A 22,261-nucleotide genomic window follows, 5' to 3' on the forward strand; every position below is an offset into this window, starting at 1 on the left:
AATAAAGGTAATTGATTTTGAACATAAGGAAATAGCTCAAGAGTAGTGAAGATGTAGGATTTAGATGCATGCAGGAAGGCATGCCAACAGCAGCATCAGGCATACCTAAACATGAGGTTCAACCTGGTGAAGCTACAAAACAGGGCTACTTGCATGCCAAACAGCATAAGCAGCAAGTGATACAGTTAAGCGATTCCACAACCAATGGAATTGATCTAGTTCTGCTGTCCTGCTACATCCAGTCATGAACAGTGATGGACAGTTAAACAATTCAGTGGAAGAGAAGGCTCCACAAATATCCCTGCCTTCAATGGAGGAGACCAGCAAATCAGTGCAAAAGATAATGCTGAAGTATTTGCAACTATTTTCAGCCAGAAATGCCAAGTGGATGATCCATCTCTGCCTCCTTCACAGATCCCCAACATCACAGATAATGGTTTTCACCTAAATTGATTCATTCCATATGATATCAAGAAACAGTTGGAGGCACTGGATGCTGCAAAGGCTGTGGTCTACCAGCATTTTAAACATCACAGTTCTTGTCAATAACAGTAAAATGGTTCCTGCACACATGTAGGTACAGCCTATGACATCAGCTGGCCATGACAGGCCATAGGAAGTGCTGCTGCCACCACTATGTGACAGCACCTGTGCCAGTGATGTCACTAGACTAGGGATGAGGAGTTTGAGTTGAAGACATAGATGGCGTCTGGGTCTGATGTAGCAGAACTTCCCCTCCTAAACAAGGCCTTCTGTTTCCCTTCTTGATGCCCTGCGCCTTCCAGCCACAATGTTGCCTATGGGCCAGGACGACTGCTCTATTGCAGGCATAGTATGTGGCAAATGTTCGATATCAGTGTGATCTACAGCAACCACAATGACAGTAAATATTCTGCACCCCAAGGAAATTCTGCTTGAAGTTGAGGAGCTATAGTCCAAGCTTCACACACTGTTGAACACGGGGCATGAAAGTTTATTCCAGATGCATTGGAGGGCCTTTAGCATGACAGTTGTTGAACAGGTTTGAGGTTTTGCAGCTTGGGTAGACAAAAGCAGGAGCTGCGAGGTGGATGACAAACTGACCAAGGCAACATAGTGCAGTGAACCATTTAACTGTGAGAAATGGAGGGAATTTATTATGTGCTACCACTATGCTCCTTTTCTGCTTCTGCCCACTGGGCCTTGATATAACTGTAACATCTTTTGTTAATGAGCTGGCAGGCTGCTGATAACACTACTCCTCCATACAGTGACCTTCCACAGACATCTCTGTTTGCTCTGAGTCGCGAGGGTCATTCTGTGGATCTCCTGCACAGGTATGGGGTGATTTCCCCAAATCTCATCATTGGAGGCTCAAGGAGTACCAGCACAGTGAATGAAAAACAACTGCTCACTCTGGGCATCCCTTGAAGGGATGATCCTCCAAAGCCTCTCCAATGCCTCTGGTACTCCTCTCTCTGAGTGCAATGGCACTTCCTAGTATCCCCGAAGAGAAGGGGTGCCTGGAAGGAAATCCAGGTCGAAGGGGATGAGGATGCTGGGGACGAGGTCCATGTTGAGCCTGATACTTACAAAGCACCTCTGGCCTTTGTCAGAATAAGACTGTTGGAAATGTCCAGACAAACAGAGGAAGGAGATCAAGGTGGCTCATTCCCCTCTCACCTAACCACTGCTGTAATGAGCCTGTCGCGAGCATGATGGGACGCAGATCTTCATGCATATTGGTCATTTGATACACCTGGTTCTGCATGGCGGTCACCAGTCTGTTCATGGAGGAAAGCATGATTTCAAGGCTTGAATGCACTCCTCCACTATCCACATGTGTTTCCACATATTCTGAGGTACTTTAAGTATTCTTTTCTGAAGAAGGGTCCCAACCTGAAACGTCAACTTTCCTGCTCCTCTCATGCTGCCTGGCCTGCTGTGCTCCTCCAGCTCCACACTGTGTTATCTCTGACTCTAGCATCGGCAGTTCTTACTATCTCTTGAGTTACACATTCCCCTGCCTGTCACCGCACTTCTAACAGGCTTACTCTGACTGAGACAAACTGTCAGTTTGGGGCTCAGCACGGATTTTATCCTCTCATTCCCTCCGACTATTAGCAACATCTGCCGACACAGTTTCCCCTCAGCTTTTTATTGTGTTCATGATGTGAACAGCATAATCCCCTGATTCATGAGCCCTCTGAGTTCTAGGTGAGTACAGCTGAGCTGATGGAGAATAGGTCAGGCATTCATCCTATCCTGTTCTTGTCTCTGTCTCTCTCCCTCTGCATGGCAACGTGGAGACAAATAGGCATGTCAAGAGACACCTAGCCTCCTTAGACCATAAGACCTGAGCCGCATACGAGCCACAGATTCTAACTGGTACCCAATTACCTTATCCACAACTGTTACCTGGTCTGACCTCTTTTGTTATGAGGCACTGATGATGACCATATTCCTGCCTTGTTTCTGTCCACACCTACAGAATTCCATTGTTTGATACCCTTGTGAGAGCCCCTTTGATCCATACCCACATTGCAGCTGCTTTTAGCAGATCAGTCAATCATTTTGACACACTGTTCCTGTGCTCATGTGTGGATACCATGGCCGCCCACCTCCTGTGCAATCTCTGTCCATTCCACCTTGGTGATGGAGGGAGATCTTCTATTTCCATTCCTGAGAAAGAGAACCTCATGTCATTCTCAGATGACTTGCTCTTTGCCTAACCAAAGAAAACTTAATGAATGACAGGGATAGGTGTCCAAGAAGATGATGTTGCACCTGAAAGGCAGAGTGATGGGGTCAAAGAAATTAATTGGCAGAATTAAAGGGAAAATGATGCAGGTTGCTTGCTGAAAGTTGGAGGCTGTGGGTTTTTTAAAAAAAAATTTAATCTTGCTACAGGCTTGCTATGAGTTCTCCTTGCCTGCAGAGGATGGGTGCTTGCAGTGATGGGCCTTTGAAAGCCACTCGATCCGGAATTGAGTCGTGCTGCATAACTATATGTGGGGCATGTGCAGCCCATGCACACTTGGGATTTGTATTGTAATTTCTGCACTGTAGCTCTACTCATGTGAGCAGAAAACATGTGAACAGAAGCGTTGGCCACTTCTGCTCAGATCATTAGGAGCCAGGTCCTCCTCATCACAAGAATGACTATGAGCAGAATTTAATGTAGGAAATACAGCAGGTCAATTGTGTGCAGTCCAAAAAGCATAGGCCCAAATTGCTCAGCATCTCACAATAGCATAATCCCCTCGTTATAGGAGCCAATGTAATGAAGCTTTGTGACACTGTTTCCAAATCATGTTTATTTCTCTTAAACTGTGGTGTCCAGGCTGTCCACAGCACTTGTGAAGTAGTTTCACTAAAGCCTTATACAGTTGTATAAGTCAGTCTGATGAAGGGTCTAGGCCCGAAACGTCAGCCTCTCTGCTCCTATGATGCTGCTTGGCCTGCTGTGTTCATCCAGCCCTGCACCTTGTTGTCTCAGTTGGCTGGACAGCTGGTTTGTAACACAGAGTGACACCAACAATGTGGGTTCAATTCTCACAATGGATGAGGTTACCAGGAAGGTCTCACCTTCTCAAACTCTCCTTTTGCCTGAGGCATGGTGACCCTCAGGTTAAATTGCCACCAGTTGTCTCACTCTCTCTCTAATGAGAGAGCACTCCTAAGTCTGGTAAAACTGTGGTGACTTTACCTTTAGCTATACATTTGTAGCAAGACTTCCTTATTCTTGTATATAACTCTCCTTGAAATAGAGATTGCCTTCCAAATTGCTGATTGTACCAGTTTTCTTTGGTCTTTATGTACCCAAATTACTTTGCCAACATGTAGAAGTTTCATGTATTTTGTAAAATATTCTGTTTTTCTTGTGATCGAACTGAATAACCCCAACCCTTTTACTCCATCTACCATCTTGTTGTCCACTCATTTAATGTCTCTTTTTTCCCAGCTTCTTTGTGCCCTCCTCAGCTTGTATAGCCACTTAGCTTCAATCTCTTACTCTCAGTGTCTTCATCTAAGTCATTAATATGGGTTATAAGTAACTGAGAACCCAGCATTGTGGTTCAGTAGTTAGCAGTGCTGTCTAACGGTGCCGGGGACGAGGGTTCAATTCCAGCCTCGGGCAACTGACTGTGTGGAGTTTGCATATTCTCCCCATGTCTGTGTGGGTTTTGTCCGATGCTCTATTTCTTCCCACAGTCCAAAGATGTGCTGGTTAGGTGGATTGGCCATGCCAAAGTGCCCCATAGAGTCCAGGGATGTGTAGGCCAGGTGGATGAGCCATGGAAAATACAGGGATAGGGTAGGGACGTGGGTCTGGATGGGATGTGCTTCAGAGGCTCAGTGTGGACTCGATGGGCCGAATGGCCTACTTCCATACTGTAGGGATTCCATGATTCAATGATCCTTGTCGCACTCCACTATTTACTGCATGACCCATTTATCCCTACTCTCCACATATGTCTGTTAACTAATTTCCCATCCATGTTAACATACTAGCCCCAACCTCCTATGCCATTATCCTTTGTATTAATCTTTTAATTTGCATTTTGGGAAAACAGGTATACAACATCTACTGGTTTCCTTTTATTTATTTGACTGCTGACATGTTGAGAAAAATCAATTCAGTTTATTTTGCAAAATTGGTTTCTTTGACAAGGTTAACTTTGTCTGATCATACTATGATATTCTAACTTCTTAAAATTTCCTTAATAATAGTTCCAGAATTTACTGATGACTCATATCAGGTTAACTGCCCTGTAGTTTTCTCTCTCAATCCCTCCTTCATTGAAGAGGGGTATTACATCTGCTAATTTACCATCTGCTGACCCTGTTTTCAATGCTCTCTTGTAGCTACTGCTTCTGGATTCTTAGTAATAAGCCATCTGGTCCTGGGGCTTTCAATTCCTCCAGTATCTCCAATGTGTTTTCTTTGTTATTAATTACGTTTAGGTTTTTCACTTTTCAAAATTCATTCACAGGATGTGGGCATAACTAGCTAGGCCAATATTTATTGTCCATCCTTAATTGCTCAAGGCTATACTGCTGTAGGTCTGGAGTTAAGTGCTGGCCAGACCAGGTAAGGATGGTAGTTTCTTTTCCTAAAGGATATTTGTGAACCAGATAGGTATTTCCTCTTAATTCCAGATTTTTATTGAATTCAAATTCCACCATGGCACGATTCAAACCCAGGTGCCCAAAACATTACCTGGGTCTCTGGATTAGTAGTCTAACAATGAAAGCACTAGTCTATTGCCTCCCTCTTATTTACCCCTTGGCTGCTTTCCATTTCTAATATGTAATTTGTGTCTTCTACTTTGAAAACAGAGATTAAAATATTTATTCAACATGTCTGCATTTTCCCAATTTTTTATTCACTCAGGGGATGTGGGTGTCACTAGCTGGAGTCCTTTGTTGCCCTTGTGAAGATGGTGGCCAGCTACCTTCTTGCATACATGTGCTTTAAGTGGAAACGTATTTGCACTTAGGGTGGAAATTCCATGATTTTGACTCAGTGACAGTGAAGGCATGGCAATATACTTCCAAGTCAGAATGGTGAGCAGCTTAGTGGAGAACTTGCAGGTGGTAGTGTTCCCATGTATCTGCTGTCCCTGTCAGTCTATGTGGGAGTTGTTATGGGTTTGAAAGATGCTGTCCAAGGATCTTTAGTGAACCAAACATTTCCTTTTGTTACTCTTCTCCTTTTCTTTTTACTAGTAAAAGCTCATTGTCTTAATTTATTCTCATTGAATTTCCTTTATTTATCACCTTTTAATATTCAACTATTATGTTTTTTAAAACTATAGTTCCTTTACTTTCATCTAATATTATCCTTAACTTCCCTGGTAAGGATAAATCTTCTTTGCTGAGTTTTTTTTTAATAGAACACATTTTTGTCGAACATTTTGAATTGTTTCTTTCAACTTTTTTTATTTTGATGCCTTTTAGTCTATTTACCCTTTTATACTTCCCTGGGGTAGTGCACTGGAAATCAAACTCTGCCATTCCTGGAATTATTATGAAAGTACATTAAGTTCCCCAATTTACCTGTCTTTTAGATCCAGGTTGACGGAAAGCACAGACCAGGTTTCAATACTGAAGAATTGTTATTTATTACACATATGGTTAGCACTGCTGCCTCACAGTGCTAGGGACCCAGTTTGATTCCAACCTTAGTTGCCTGTTTGTGTGGAGCTTGCACATTCTCCTCATATCTGTATGGGTTACTGCTGGCCACTCAGGTTTCCTCTCCCTGTCTAAAGATGTTCAGATTAGGTGGATTGGCCATGCTAAATTGCTCCATAGTGTCCAGAGCTGTGCAGGCTAGGTGGATTAGCCATGGGAAATGCAGGGTTACAGGGAAGGGGTAGGGGGTAGGTCTGGGTGAGATGCTGTTTGAAGGGTTGGTGTGGACATGATGGGCCATATGGCCTGCCTCCATACCGTAAGGACCCTATGATTCTATGACTAATGCCTCCTGCCTGCCAACAACTACTTGATTAGCTCCCAGGTTGCTGACCAGTTTGGGTATATGAATGTTCAGGAGAAGCCATGAAATCTCCACAAGGGCAGCAGTTCTCTCTTTTTCTAGCTGTTGTGGTGCAGTGATGGTGTCCCTACCTCTGCAGCAGGAGGCATGGGTTCAAGTCCCACAGGCTCCAGAGGTGTGTGACAGCAATGGTCAGGTTGATTAGAAAACTTAGAAAAACTATCTCAAGATTGAAGAAAGCAGTTTATTTTTCCTTTTCAATTGCTATCAACTGTGACTTTTAATTAATAAATCAAAGACCTTTTCTCAGTATGATCCAGTGAGCCCATGCCTCATATAAACAATTGAAAGTACCTGGAGAAAAAGATCAAGAAATTCCACATGCACAGTTGCCCAAAGGTGAAATCAAACCTGGGTCCCTGGCACTGGAGGCAGCAGTGCTAATCACTGAGCCACTGTGCCACCATGACCTGGTCACTTGTCCACAGATCAACCAGCTACTTCAGGCCAAATCTGCATTCATACACAGCTCCCTGGTTCTACCTCTCATCTACCTATGTATTGCTTTTGTACTTTCAGCAGTGATTACCTCCAGTCTTATATTTTAGTTAAAGTTATAATCTGATCTAATCAATAACCTTTTTGAATTTCCTTTCCAGCCCCATTCATGCAAGTTCCAATAAGTTTCCCTCAAATGTTGCATCATTCTAAATGAATGTATACAACCTTGTTATGGTGCAAATACCTCAGCTTCTGATATTCATTTCCACGTCTGAGCTTTCCCTTCTGATTTGAGAAGGAGACTTTGTTGTATTCCGAGCTAATAATTTCTTAAGCTTATGCCTGATTTTCAGTCCCCCATTTTCTATCCTTTTTGAACTTATGGGGCTGCAGTTAGAAGTGTTTAGTTTTATGGGTTAGCTCATAATCATCAACCATTATTGCTGCCTGTCTAGCAGTTGCAACACTTTGGTACTCAACGTAAGTTCTTATAATGGAAAGTAATGAGTTTTTAAATTCCTCGAAGAGAATAATCTCTCTGAGATTCATGTATGGTTTCAGCATCCAACACTTGTACCCACATGTCAAAATTAATTTTGTTAACACTGTTGAAATCAATATAGGTTTGCCCAGGCTGTTCCTTTAAATTCTGGAACCTTTACCTATATGCCTCAGATACTAACTTGTACGCAACCAGTACAGTTTATTTTATAGCATCATAATCCCTAGAAACCTAATCTGACAGCAAAGCATAAATTTCCAGTGCTTTACTAATCAACTTACTCTGCATGAGCAACGTCCAGTCCTATTTTGCCCATTTCATTTATCTAACCATTTTCTCAAATGGCATGAAGAATGCCTTCACATCCTTTTCCACAAGTTTGGCCTGCCCAGTGCAAACTTAAACACTTCCTTACTGGAATTCAAATTATAATAAATATTCTCCCCACCAGGCCTCTGTCATTTCTGAAGTGTCTTGTTTCACCTGCATCATTTTCAGATGATTTACATATTGCCTTGCTTTCTCTTTTACAATTCTGATTTTAGTTTCATCATTCCATTCTTTCTAATTCCATTTCACTTCCCTTACCTTTCTCTGCACTTTCCCTTTCATTTTCTGCAGCTCCTTTGTCTGTTTCTTCTCTTCTGAAATTCCATCTCCAATTTTTTTCATACTTGTCTCATACTAAAGTTGCTTCAACCATAACTGAATATCACTTAATTCTGATTTTTCACAGCCGGAGTACTTGGTCTTTCTCATTTATTTCCCCTAAATCCAAGTGCCATGCTAGAACCTGAATTATCTCTGCTTTCCTAGCTCTGCCAGATGATGCCACCTCCAGTTTACCTGCCAATTCAACCAAACCTGTATTTTAAAATTCCCTTGAGACTGCTGAATCAATTCTACCCCGATAAGAAATCCTTGGCCATAGCCAGTATCATGTTTTAAATGTTGTACAGAACTTAATCGTTTTCTTCACCTCTGCTATTTACTAATACCACACCCAGAATTCTTGTTGCCTGCGTTTAAAATCAATCCTGACCCAGCTCCCAAATTTTGTTATGCTTCACTGGGATAGCATGCTGGCAGTCAAGCAGTAGTGTTCCTGGAGTTGTCGCAATGTTAAAGATTTTTAAAATATGTGAAATTCCCCAATTTACCCATCTTTTAGACCCAGGTTGACAGAAAACTCAGACCAGATTTCTTTACTTAACAGGAATTGCTGTATATTACAAATAAATTGATTCTAACTACAGATAAACAATTATGAAAACTCGCCTTATAATGCTACTTAGTAAAATTCTAACCCACTTATAAAACTCGCCCTCTGCACACACATATTGACTGACAGAAAAAACGTGTTCTATGTGTCATGGGTAACACTGTGAAGACAGCTGGATAGTCCCTGTCCACAGGGTTTATTGAGATGATCCTTTTCATTGAACAGAACACTGTTTCTCAATCTTCCTTTGCAGAGGCAAGGGCAACTAGGGATGGGCAATAAATGCTGGCCAGCCAGCCTCACCCACAACCCACAATTGAATTTTTAAAAAAAGATATTTTTGCTTGTTAACACGAGGTGCAGCCTGACTGGATCACATATACTAAGGATTCTGAATTATGAATTAAAGTCACAGCTTACAACAACTTTAAAGAGGAAATAAATTGGCTAGCTTTAGGTTTGACATGCTTTTTACTGCAGAGTACAAGCACAGCCCCTTCCCTGCCAGAGGTCCAGTTGCTTCTAACTCAAACATTCACACTCCCAAACTGTTCACATACCTGAGAGCCAATCATATACTTGTTGGCAGGCTGGAGGCTAATGTTCTGTGGACGAGTGGCCAGTTATTGATCAAAATCAGCCACTTGTTGTTGGCTAACCCTCCATTCAAACCAATCCCCTGGCTGCAGCTTGTCTATAACTAGGCTTCTACTATTGGTTAAATAAGCAGCTGTGTACACAGCACTTACAATGTCAGGTTTAATTCCAGAGGTGAAGTGAGAGTGACAGCCCTTGTGGCATCAAAGAGCCCTGGCAAAACTAGTATCAATGGGTACTGGGGGAAAACTTTCCACTGGTTGGAGTCATTATTTTAGTTGTTGGATGTCATTTGTCTCAGTGCCTGGACATCTCTACAGGAGTTCTTCAGGGTAGTGTCCTAGGCTCAACCATCTTCAGCAATGACCTTCCCTCCATTATAAAGTCAGAAGTGGGGAAGTTCGCTGATGTTTGCACAATGTTCAGCACCATTTGCAATTCATCAGATACTGAAGCAGTCCATGTTCAAATGCAACATGTTCTGGACAATATCCAGGCTTAGGCTGACAAGTGGCATATCCAGGCTTGGGCTGACAAGTGGTGAGGAATATTCACACCACACAAATGCCAGGCTATGACCATCACCAATAAGAGACAATCTAATCACTACCTCTTGCCATTCAATGATGTTACCATCGCTGAAATCCCCACTATCAACATCCAGTGGGTTACCTTTGACCAGAAACTCAATTAGGCTCACCACATAAACACAGTGGCCACAAGAGAATGTCAAAAGCTAGGAATACTGCAGCAAGTAAGTTCACCTCTTGACTCCTCAAAGACTGTCTATCATCTACAAGGCCCAAGAGAGGGATGTGATGGAATACTCCCCACTTGCCTGAATGGATGCAGCTCCAACAACACTCAAGAAGCTTGACATCATCCAGGATAGAACAGCCATCTGGATTGGCACTACAGGCACAAGCATCCACTCCCTCCACCACCAACACTCAGTAGCAGCAGTGTGTACTATCTACAAGATGCAATGCAGAAATTCACTGAAGATCCTCAGACAGCACCTCCCAAACCCAAAACTACTTCCATCTAGGAGGACAAGGGCAGAAGATACATGGGAACACCACCACCTACAAGTTCCCCTCCAAGCCACTCACCATTCTGACTTGGAAATATGTTGCCGTTCCTTCACTGTTGCTGCATCAAAATCCTGGAATTCCTTCCCTAATGGCATTGTGGGTCTACCCACAGCAGGTGGACTTCAGCGGTTCAAGGGGACAGCTCACCACCACCTTCTCAAAGGCAAGTAGGAACAGGCAATAAATGCTGGCCAGCCAGTTATGCCCACATCCCACAAATGAATAAAAAAAAGGGTTACTTGCTTCTAGAAGGTGCAGCAGTCCTTCAATAATCTTTGGCTATCGAAACATTTCTTTCCTCATTTCAGTCCACAATCAAAAGCTGAAAAATGTAAAAAGATATCAGCATCACAACCCAATCAACATTAGCCAGTTCTCTCTTGTACTTATGCATTAGTGTAGATCTTGTTTTAGAACAGGACTATGTTGCTTTCAAAGTTTGATTAAAGTTCATCTATATTGTGATCGCTTGTTTCTGTGGAATTTTTTGCTGAGATTTTTGATTAAACCGGCCTTGTTGCACAATACCAGATAAAAGCTAAATTTATGGGTTTATCCACAATGTAATTTTCCAGGAAATTGTCAAGTGTTCTACTAACTCTTTTTTCAGATTAGCTTTACAAATTTGATTTTGTCCAGTCTGTGTGTAGAATAATGTGTCCCAGTATTGCCTTTGATACAAGCTCAGAATATTTCTTGTTTATTGCTCCATCTAACAGTATAAATACTGTTAGGAGTCTACAATTTAATCTCAACAACATTTTTTGACTATTCATATACCCAATATCTATTGGTATTTTACTTCCTGACAGTCTGAGCCAAGATCCTTTTTCATTATATTCTATATCATACTTTATTATGAGTGCTACTCTTCCTTTTACAAGCTGTCTTTTCAGAGTGTCATGTATTCTCAATGATTGATTAAGATTGGTCACCTTGTAGCTGTGTTCATCTGTTCTATTATGAATGTTTTGCGCCTTCTGATGAAGGGCCTTTAATTTTTACTTTACTCTCTGCATGGACCTTATTTACCAATGTACTATTCCTGTCTTTCCCATTCTTTCTTTTCAATTTGTTCACAGGATGTGGGCATCATTGGCAAGGCCAGCATTTTTTGCCCATGACTAATTGCCCTTGAGGAGCTGGTGGTCAACTGCCTTCTGGATCCGAGGTCTTCTGGATGGGAGAATAGATACATCCCCAAAGTTGTTAGGAAGGGTGATCCAGGATTTTGACCCAGCAACCATGAAGAATTGGTGATATCATTCATGGTTCGTGTATGGCTTGGAGGTGAACTTGCGGGTGGTGGTGTTCCCATGCATCTGAATCTGCTGCCCTTGTCCTTTTAGATGCTAGGGGCCACAGCTTTGGACTAAAGGTTTGGAATCAGGAACTCATTTACTCTCCACAGAATTCCTAGCGCCTGACCTGCTCTTTTAGCCAGCATATTTACAAGGCTAGTCCGGTTCATCTTCTAGTCAATGGTAAACCCACGGTGTTGTTCATGGGGAATTCTGCAAGAGGGATGATTAGACTTCTCTTTATTTTAGGTAGTCATTTCCAGGCACTTGTGTGTCGCAAATGTTACTTACTCGTTATCAGCCCAAGCAAGAAGCAGGACAAAGCAGGTTGTCTAGGTCAAGCTGCATATGGACACAGAATGTTTCAGTATCTGAGGAGTTGTGAATTTACTGAACATTGTGCAATCATCAGCAGACATCCCATCTCCTAACATTGAGATGAGAGGATGGTCATTGTAAAAACAACTGAAGATGTTTGGAGCTGGAGAAACACAGCAGGCCATGCAGCATCAGAGGAGCAGGAAAGCTGACATTTCGGGTCGGGACCCTTAGAACATAAGAACTAGGAGCAGGAGTAGGCCGTCTGGCCCTTCGAGCCTGCTCCGCCATTCAATAAGATCATGGCTGATCTTTTCATGGACTCAGATCCACTTACCCGCATTCTCACCGTATCCCTTAATTCCTTTACTGTTCAAAAAAAATCTACCTTTTTTTAAAAAAACGTTTACTGAAGTAGCGTCAACTACTTCACTGGGCAAGGAATTCCATAGATTAACAACGCTCTGGGTGAAGAAATTCCTTCTCAATTCAGTCCTAAATCTGCTCCCTCTAATCTTGAGGCTATGCCCTCTTGTCCTAGCTTCACCTGCCAGTGGAAACATCCTCTCTACTTCTATCTTATCTATTCCCTTCATAATTTTATATGTTTCTATAAGATCCCCCCTCAATCTTCTGAATTCCAATGAATATAATCGCAATCTACTCAGTCTCTCCTCATAAGTCAACCCCCTCAACTCCGGAATCAACCTAGTGAACCTCCTTTGTACCCCCTCCAGTGCCAATACATCCTTCCTCAAGTAAGGAGACCAAAACTGCACACAGTACTCCAGGTGTGGCCTCACCAGCACCTTGTACAGCTGCAACATAACCTCTCTGCTTTTAATTTCAATCCCTTTAGCAATGAAGGACAAAATTCCATTTGCCTTCCTAATTACTTGTTGTACCTGCAGACCTACCTTCTGTGATTCATGCACAAGGACACCCAGGTCTCTCTGCATAGCAGCATGCTGCAACTTTTTACCATTCAAGTAATAATCCTTTTTACTATTACTCCTACCAAAATGTGTGACTTCACGTTTATTTACATTGTATTCCATCTGCCAGACCTTTGCCCATTCACTCAATGTATCTATGTTCCTCTGCAAAGTTTCACAGTCCTCTGCACACTTTGCTCTACCACTCATCTTAGTGTTATCTGCAAACTTTGACACCCTACACGTGATCCCCAACTCCAAATCATCTATATAAATTGTAAATAATTGTGGTCCCAACACCGATCCCTGAGGCACACCACTAGTCACTGACTGCCAGCTAGAATAGCACTCATTTATCCCCACTCTTTGCTTCCTGTTAGTCAACCAATCCTCTATCCATGCTAATACTTTACCCTTAATGCCATGCATCCTTATCTTATGCAGTAGCCTGTTGTGCGGCACCTTGTCGAAGGCCTTTTGGAAATCTAGGTACACCACATCCACTGGGTCCCCATTGTCCACCTCGCTCATAATGTCTTCATAGAATTCCAAAAGATTTGTCGAGCATGACCTGCCCTTCATGAACCCATGCTGCGTCTGCCCAACGGGACAATTTCTATCAAGATGCCTTGCTATTTCTTCCTTGATAATAGACTCGAGCATCTTCCCCACTACAGAGTTAAGCTAACCGGTCTATAATTCCACATCTTTTGTCTACTTCCCTTTTCAAACAGTGGCGTCACATTTGCTGTTTTCCAATCTGCTGGGACTGCCCCAGAGTCCAGCGAATTTTGGAAAATTACCGCCAGTGCACCTGCTATTTCTCCCACCATCTCTTTTAGTACCCTGGGATGCATTCCATCAGGGCCAGGAGACTTATCAATACTTAGCTCCATTAGCTTGCCCAACACTACCTCTTCCGTAATAATGGTTGTTTCCAGGTCCTCACCTACCTTCGTCTCTTTGTCAATTACTGGCATGTTGTTAGTGTCCTCCACTGTGAAGACCGATACAAAATACCTGTACAAAATACCTGTTCAATGCCTTCTTCAGAAATGACATATATTTCCAAGCCAGGAGAAGGGTCCCAGCTCGAAACGTCAGCTTTCCTGCTCCTCTGATTCTGCCTGGCCTGCTGTGTTCCTCCAGCTCCACATTGTGTTATCTCTGACTCCAGCTTCGGCAGTTCTTACTATCTCTGAAGATGTTTGGGCCTGGTATATAATCCTGAGGAACCAGTGGAGAGCTTTCCTCTACTAATTCCCTGACTCCAGTTAACCTAAGTAGCTGTGTGTTTGACAATTCATTCGTGTATTGTTTCAAATTTGTCTATAGATTTCTGAAAGTCCCTTGACCTGAGCCCTCACCCACTTTTCAGTTCAAAGCCCTATCCACAGCCCTAGTTATATGATAGACCAGCCTTGTTTAAGTGGAGCCTATGCTAATGAAATAGTTCCTTTCCACAGCACAGTTACCATTTATCTAAAATCTGAAGCCCACACCACTCTTTAAGCTATGTATTTAATTCTCTAATCTGCTTGACCCAATGCCAGTTGTGCAGCTGAAGTGACAATCCAGAGATTATTACCTTTGAAATTCTGCATTTTCATTTGGGCACTAACTCTTCAACCATTTTCAACAAAACATCATTGCTATTCCTTGTTATTAGATCCTATTCAGTTTATGACAACTGGATTATCCACCTCCCATTCCATGTTCATGTTCAGCTGTGCAATAACTTTAACCTTGGCACCAGGCAGGAACGTGACCTTTGGAATGCCCAATAGTATCTGCAAAGAACTGTATCTAATCCCTACTAAACTGTTCCCTACCATTTCAACATTTCCTTCTCAGTCCCCCAATTTGAAAAGTTTCCTCCATCATGTGCTATGGTTAGTTTACCTTTCCATTCTGCAGTTCTTGTTCACATCCATGCTGTTAGAATGTACCTCATGCTTTCATTGGTCAATGTCCAGGGCTTAAACTCCTTCATCACTACATCCTGGATTGTCCATAACTGCCTCACTCAGGCACTGTTATCTTGGATCATTAACCAGCTGAGTTCTATGTAACCTAATCACAAAATCCCTACAGTGTGGAAGCAGGTCATTCAGCCCATTGCGTCCGCACCGACTCTCCAAAGAGAGCCCCCTACCATATCCCTGTAACCCTGCATTTCCCATGTCTAATTCACCAAGCCTGCACATCCTGGATACTATGGGCAATTTAGCACGGCCAATCCATCTAACCTGCACATCTTTGGACTATGGGAGGAAACCAGAGCACCCAAAGGAAACCCACACAGACATGGGAAGAATGTGAAAACTCCACACAGACAGTGCCTGAGGGTGGAACCAAACCTAGCTCCCTGGCGCTGTGAGGCAGCAGTGCTAACCCCTGTGACTGCCTCCTAGAACAAAGTTTATCCCTCCCTCTTCCAAATACTTGCAATGTCAGCATGTCTGACTCCGGCTCAGCAACTCTGAGCAGAAGTTGCAAAAGCTACATATACCTAAGGAGAAAATGTATTGCAATTCTGTCCACAAAAACCAAGTATTGCAGTTTCAGCACACCACCAACCCTGTTATGTCTACCAAACATGTTTGATTTATTTGATTAGTTGTTACTTTATAATATATTAGTAAGGTGACAAATCACATAAGATCTCAAAATTCATCTATAAAGGCCTATTTAATGACATGAAAATAAGTCATAGCTTTATCCATTTAAGTGCAATGCCAGAAGTGTTGACAGAAAGATCTTTGTGCTGCCAAATCAACATTTGAAATGCTCTTCAAGATAGATTGGAAAAAGTGAAAACATAGTGTCATTTAAAAAACTTGTTGAAATGTGGGCAAAGTTTCAAGGCAGCTTTCATTATCTATGTGTGGTTGCTTTGAGAGCTTCTAGGTCAAACATACAGGGTTGAATCTCTTCTGGAACACTGTGTCCAGTTCTGGTCGCTCAGTTATAGGAAGGATATAATCAAGCTGGAGGGAATTCATAAGAGATTTATCAGGATGTTACTGGGTATGGAAGGTTTGAGTTATAAAGAAAGGCTGGATAGGTTGGGACTTTTTTCACTGGAGGTTGAGAGGCGCCCTGATGGAAGTTTATAAAATAGTGAGAAGTATAGATAGAGTTAATGGTAGTTGTCTTTTCCCTTGGATGGGAGATTTCAAGACTAGGGGGGGCACATTCTTAAGGTGAGAGGAGAGAGATTTAAAAAAGACATGAGAGGCAAATTTTTTACATGGAAGGTGGTTCGTGTGTGGAATGAACTTTCTAAAGAAGTGGTGGATTCAGGTGCAAATACAACATTTAAAATACATTTTAATATATAAATGAATAGGAAAAGTTTGGAAGGATATGGGCCATGAGCAGGTACGTGGGACTAGCGTAGAATTATGTTCGGCATGGACTGGTTGGACTGAAGGGTCTGTTTCCCTGCTGTATGACTATGATTCTATTAGGAACTAGTAGTGAGGGGAAAAGGATGTAGGGTTGCACAGAGACCACATGTCATAGGCCTGACACTGGGAACTCAGTGTTAAATTACACGAGAGAGGGAGAGGCAATGATGCCTACCTCTGGGTCTGCCACTGGGACCACATTGCCAATATTGTTGCACTGTGGAACTGGAGATACATAGCATCAGAGTGAGAAGGACTGACAATTTCTACTCCCAGAAAGAAATTAGTGAATCATTTGAGTGTTAATGATAATGCTGCAGCTTCACAATAGTTTATTTTTACTAGTACAGCCTGCCAGAATTACTGAATTAAATTTCGCTACTGCACTTTTTATGGTGGGATTCAAACTCAATTCTTCATCATTGCTAGCAGAGGGTCCCAATTGTTATACTTGAAGATGTGAGTTCAAGGAAAAGTAGGAAACCGTGAATAGATGAATAAATTGAGATGTTTTAAATGGCCTGTATTACCAACATATATTTTATGAAGTCAACCTAGGTTGTTTCCACACATCCTGAAGTAGAATCTACAGAGCTAAATATGATGCAGTGCTAGTTGAGGAGAAAATAATTTAATGGACAGAATATTTAATTATTTGAGGAAATCACCGAGAAGGAACCGCCTAAGTACAGTACTTAATAAATTCTGTTCATATTTTTGTATTGACAGTTGAAAGCGCAGAAATTAGAAATGGAGAGTGTATTAAATGCTACATTGATTCAGGTATGTGGTCCACTTCTAGCAACTCTGAATTTCAAAACAATCAGGTATGTGTTATCTTAAACAGAACAAGTGTTTTTGATTAAATTCTAGATTAATCAGCAGAAGCCATTGTTCCAGATTCGTGAAGTTTTCTCTGAAAGATGCTGCATTAACAAATCTTGCACTGAAGAATTTAAAGGAAGTTATAGAAGATAAAATCCATTTTCATATGAAACGAATGATCACTATGAAAGGTTTATTGTATAATTACTGACAGTACTTGGCCGGGGGAGTTGAAGCTCACTAGTCTTACTGAAATATCATTACCTGTTTTTGGCAGTCATAACATGTAAACGAAAGTGTTTCAGTACAGATCTATTTCTTGCTTTCAAGTTTGAGAGTTCAGACAAAACTGCTTAGATGTTGTTAATCAACCTGTTCAGAGATGTTATTACACACTGCTGGAGCAGGTGGGACTTAAATAAAGGTCTCCTAGCACAGTGGTAGGGACACTACCGCTGTACCACAAGCACCCTTATCAAATAGCGTAAAACAGACTCAAAAACTGATACCAGCTGATGAGAAGCTTTACTCATACCATTCAAGCAGTCTCCTAGTGAACCCACATGGCGCAGTATTGAGTTGGACTATTTTGCATGCCTAATGAAAGCAACAGCGTCATGAAAGAGACCAACAATTAATTAATAGGAATGTAAGGCATTAGAAATTTCATATGAAAGTAAGGAGATGTGATCCGTCCAACCCCAATTTATTTTTTAATACAAATTATTTAAAATCCAGACTGCCATTCGATATATTTTACTGATTCTGTTGCTGAACTTACTATAGTAATAGCTGTTCCAATTATGCTATGGTAGATGTTGTATGATGAATCCTTACCACTGTCACCTTGGTGAAATGTACATCGAATAGATTTGCTGCCACCATTGTACTTTTAAGTTGGGATCTAAAATACCTGTTTAGCCTTGTGTGGTTAAGGGACACCATTTGTTATCGAATGAGAAGAGGCTGTCATCTGAAATTTTTTTTTCTTTATTCATTCATGGGATGAGGGTGTCACTGGCTAGGCAGCATTTATTGCCCATCCCTAATTGACCAGAGGGCAGTTAAGAGTCAACCACATTGCTGTGGGTCTGGAGTCACATGTGGCCACACCAGGTAAGGATGGCAGTTTCCTTCTCTAAAGGACATTAGTGAACCAGATGGGTTTTTCCAACAATCAGCAATGGATTCACAGTCATCATTAGATTCTTAATTCCAGATATTTGTTGAATTCAAATTCCACTGTCTGCCGTGGCAGGATTTGAACCCAGGTCCCCAGAACATTATCTGGGTTTGTGGATTAACAGTCCAGCAATAATACCACTAGACCATTGCCTCCCCAAGATGCAATTTATTGTGTGATAACAATCAGGTACAAGTCAGTAGTATTATTAAGGAGACCTGGATAGTAGATTTTCTCCTTTTGAGATCCAGAGTTGCTTTTCCGCCCATGTGTGTATGTCAGCATCATATTGAGTGGTGCTTAAACCTTTCAGAGCTAAGTATCTTATAAAATTGTAGAATGCATGAATACAGCGATTAAGTAAATATGCAGAAAAGATAGAATCGATTCAATGGGGCATTTTTGATTGATTGATTTGATTTATAGTCATGTGTACGTAAGTACAGTGAAAAGCTTTGTTTATGAGCATTATAGGCAGATCATAGGAAGCAAGGACATACAGATCGTAGGATGAAAAAAACTTGAACAGAATGAGGTATACAGGTTACAACGTACATGACATGAGCGAGGCAAGAATAAGATTAACAAGATCAACATTATTTGAATTTAGAGAATCCATTGATCAGTCTAATAACAACAGGGAAGAAGCTGTTCTTGAACCTGCTGGTGTGTGTGTTCAAGCTTTTGTATCTTCTGCCTGACAGAAGAGGTTGTAGGAGTGCATTACCAGGGTGGAAGGAGTCTTTGATGAAGTTGGCAGCCTTTACGCAGCAACGAGAGGTGTAAATGGAGTCCATGGATGGGAGGTTGGCTTCCATGATGGTCTGGGCTGTGCACACAACCTACTGTAGTTTCTTACAATCCTGGGCAGAACAGTTACCATACTAGGCTGTTATGCACCCACACTGTATGCTTTCTATGATGCATTTGTAACAGTTGGTGAGTGTCCTTGTTGTTTATGCCAAACTTCCTGAGCCACCTGAGGAAGAAGAGGCGTTGTTGTGCCTTCTTGACCATTGCATTTACATGAAAAGTCCAGGACAGGTTGTTGGTTATTATCACTCCTAGGAAGTTGATGCTCTCAACCCTCTCAATCTTCGCTCCGTTAATGTAGATGGGGGTGTGTTCTCCTCCTTCATTTCTGAAGTCAATTTAAGTTTCACATAGATTGCATTAAGCATGCGATGTCATATCAAAAAGACATTTCTAGACTGTTCAGGATAGCTGTCTGCAACAATTTTTCGCAGAATCAATAAGGAGGGAGGTCATTTTGACTTAGTGATGTTATTTTATAATGACCATAATATGTTTAAGCTATAAGTTGTGTTCGAAGCAAGAACTGACTGACATTTGAGCTATGGGCAGTTTCTGACTTTGCTGATGCCATTGCTATGGAATGAATTGATGCTCCTCTGAACGTTAGCCAAATATGAAGGAACATCCATGATGCATAATTCATTGTTATAATGATCTGCTGGCTGAGAACACACACTTCTGAGGAGATTGGTAGACCAACCTTTCTCTGCACCACTCTGCATTTTACCAAGTGAACGTGCAGCAAGTCATAGTAACGCAAAGTTCAGAATAAGAGCAGCTGCTTACTCTGTAGCCCCTCATAAAGCCCAACTCCAAATAACTTCAACAGGGGAGTCTAGACAGTGATTAATCCTTTGAGCACTCCCAGCCTTATTCCATTCCAAGCCATGTCTGCCATCAATGGGTTCTAATGCCTTAGAATGTTGCTGCAGTGTCAGCACATTTCATTCTGACACACAGAAAGCAATGCTGAGGCTATCTGCAGATCTGTCACTGATATATCAGACCACACAACATCAATCCCTCGCTGTCATGTCATTCCTGCCAAGCTGTTGATCTACCACACATGGGTGACACAAATACTGACCTATGTACTTTTTAAAAAAATTCATTCATGAGACATGGACATCACTGGGCCAACAATTTTTTATTTGCCCCTAGTTGCCCTTGAGCAGGTGGTGGTGAGCTGCCTTCTTGAACAGCTGCAGACCATGTGCTATAGGTAGACCCACAAAGCTGTTAAGGAGGGAAATCCATTATTTTGATGCAGTCACATTGAAGGAAGGCGATATATTTCTAAGTCAGGGTGGTGAGTGGCTTGAAGTGGAGCTTACAGCTGAATTGAATTGAATTAGCTTTATTATCACATACTCAAATGAGTACAGTGAAAACTTTGCAGTCACTACATTACAGTGCCATCTTAGGTACAAAGGTACCTAGGTTCAGATACTTAAGGTCAAATTCTTAAGAAGCAAAACAAAATTTGGAAAGCAATAAATAGTCCAGCATTATAGGTCATAATAATAAATTAGAAAAATAAAGAAGTAAAATGTTCGAAACAGTCTTTCCGACCCAGTCCATGCTGGCATCTAGTCTCAAGGGAGACCTCCACTGCCTCACTGCCGCCAGTACCGGACTAACCAATGTAAAAGTTGCCCCACTTTAGGTTCCATCTCTTCATCGTTGGGCCCACTTCACTGATGCTGCTCAACACACACATGCCCACAAATAGGAATCCTGGGCTCCTCTGCCAGGCCAGGCTAGGCCACCGCTGGGCCACGAGTCCTGCTTCAGGTGCAAATGCTGGTGGTGTTCCCATGTATCTGGTCTCACAGTCCTTCTAGATGGTAGTGGCCTTGGGTTTGAAAGGTGCTGTCTAAGGACCTGTAGTGAATTTCTGCAGTTCCCCTTGAAAATGGTATGTATTGCTGCTACTGAGCATCGGTGATGGAGAGTATGAAAGTGGTGCCAATCAGCAGGCTGCTTTGAGTTGGATAGTGTCACGCTTGTCAAGTGTTACTGGAGTGCTCATCTTGGCAAGATGAAGTATTCTATCACTCTCCTGACTTGTGCCTTGTAGGTGGTGGACAGGCTTTGGAGAGTCAGAAAGTGAATTACTTGCTGCAGCATCTATAGTCTCTGACCTGCTGTTGTAACCACAGTACTTGTATGGCTAGTTCAGTTCAGTGTCTAGTCAATGTTAATCCCCAGGATATTGATAGTGAAGGATTCAGTGATAGTAACACCATTTAATGTCAATGCACATTGGTTAGTTAGCCTCCTATAGGCAATGATGAATGCTTGGCATTTTGTAGCACCAATGTTACTTGTCACTTATCAACCCAAGCTGGATATTGTCTAGCTTCTACATTTAAACATGGATTAAGGAATCATGAATTGTGCTCAACATTGTGCAATCATCAGCCAACATCCCCACTTCTGACCTTATGATGGATGGAAGGTGGAGGGAAGGTCATTGATGAAGTAGCAGAAGATATTTTGGGCCTAGGACACTACCCTGAGGAACACTTACAAAGATGTTCTAAAGCTGTGATGACTGACTTCCTCCAACAATCACATCTTCCTACATGCTGGGTATGACGCCAACCAGCAGAGGGCTTTCCCTCGGATTCTGATTGATTCCAGCTTTGCCCAGGACTCCTTGATGGCACATTTGACATTAAGACCACATTTGTCCAAGGGCTGTCACTTTCACCTTACCTCTGGGATTCAGCTCTTTTACCCATGTTTAAGATGAAATCAGGTGCTGAGTGCCCTGGTTGAACTCAAACTGGACATCATTTGTACATTACAATCACAGGCACTTCCATGTCTGGCACTATGGTGACTTTACAGTTAAGGAGATTGGCTAGCTCAGTTGGCTGGCTGCTTGGCTTGCAATGCTGAATGATACCAAATGCATGGGTTCAATTCCTACTTCTGGCTAAGATTACCATCTCCTTCTCACCTTCTCCCCTCACCTGAAGTGTGGAGATCCTCAGGTTAAACTATCACCAGTCATCTTGAGCTCCTGAGTGGCAGCAGCGTTTTCAGAGGCAGCATGGCTATA

At 42.1% G+C, this 22,261-nt stretch overlaps 1 protein-coding gene across 1 annotated transcript in view; it reads left to right on the forward strand.

The window, feature by feature from the left end:
• The window catches only part of LOC109937698 (uncharacterized protein C10orf67, mitochondrial-like), a 246,365-nt gene that overhangs the window by 99,178 nt on the left and 124,926 nt on the right, over positions 1 to 22,261 (forward strand). The window contains exon 9 of the mRNA XM_048612718.1: positions 17,097 to 17,150. Coding sequence (XP_048468675.1) covers positions 17,097 to 17,150 — 54 coding nt within the window. The remainder of the gene's footprint in view (positions 1 to 17,096; positions 17,151 to 22,261) is intronic.

This window comes from Rhincodon typus, chromosome 2, assembly GCF_021869965.1.
Source record: "Rhincodon typus isolate 14 chromosome 2, sRhiTyp1.1, whole genome shotgun sequence".
Classification (NCBI taxonomy): domain Eukaryota; kingdom Metazoa; phylum Chordata; class Chondrichthyes; order Orectolobiformes; family Rhincodontidae; genus Rhincodon; species Rhincodon typus.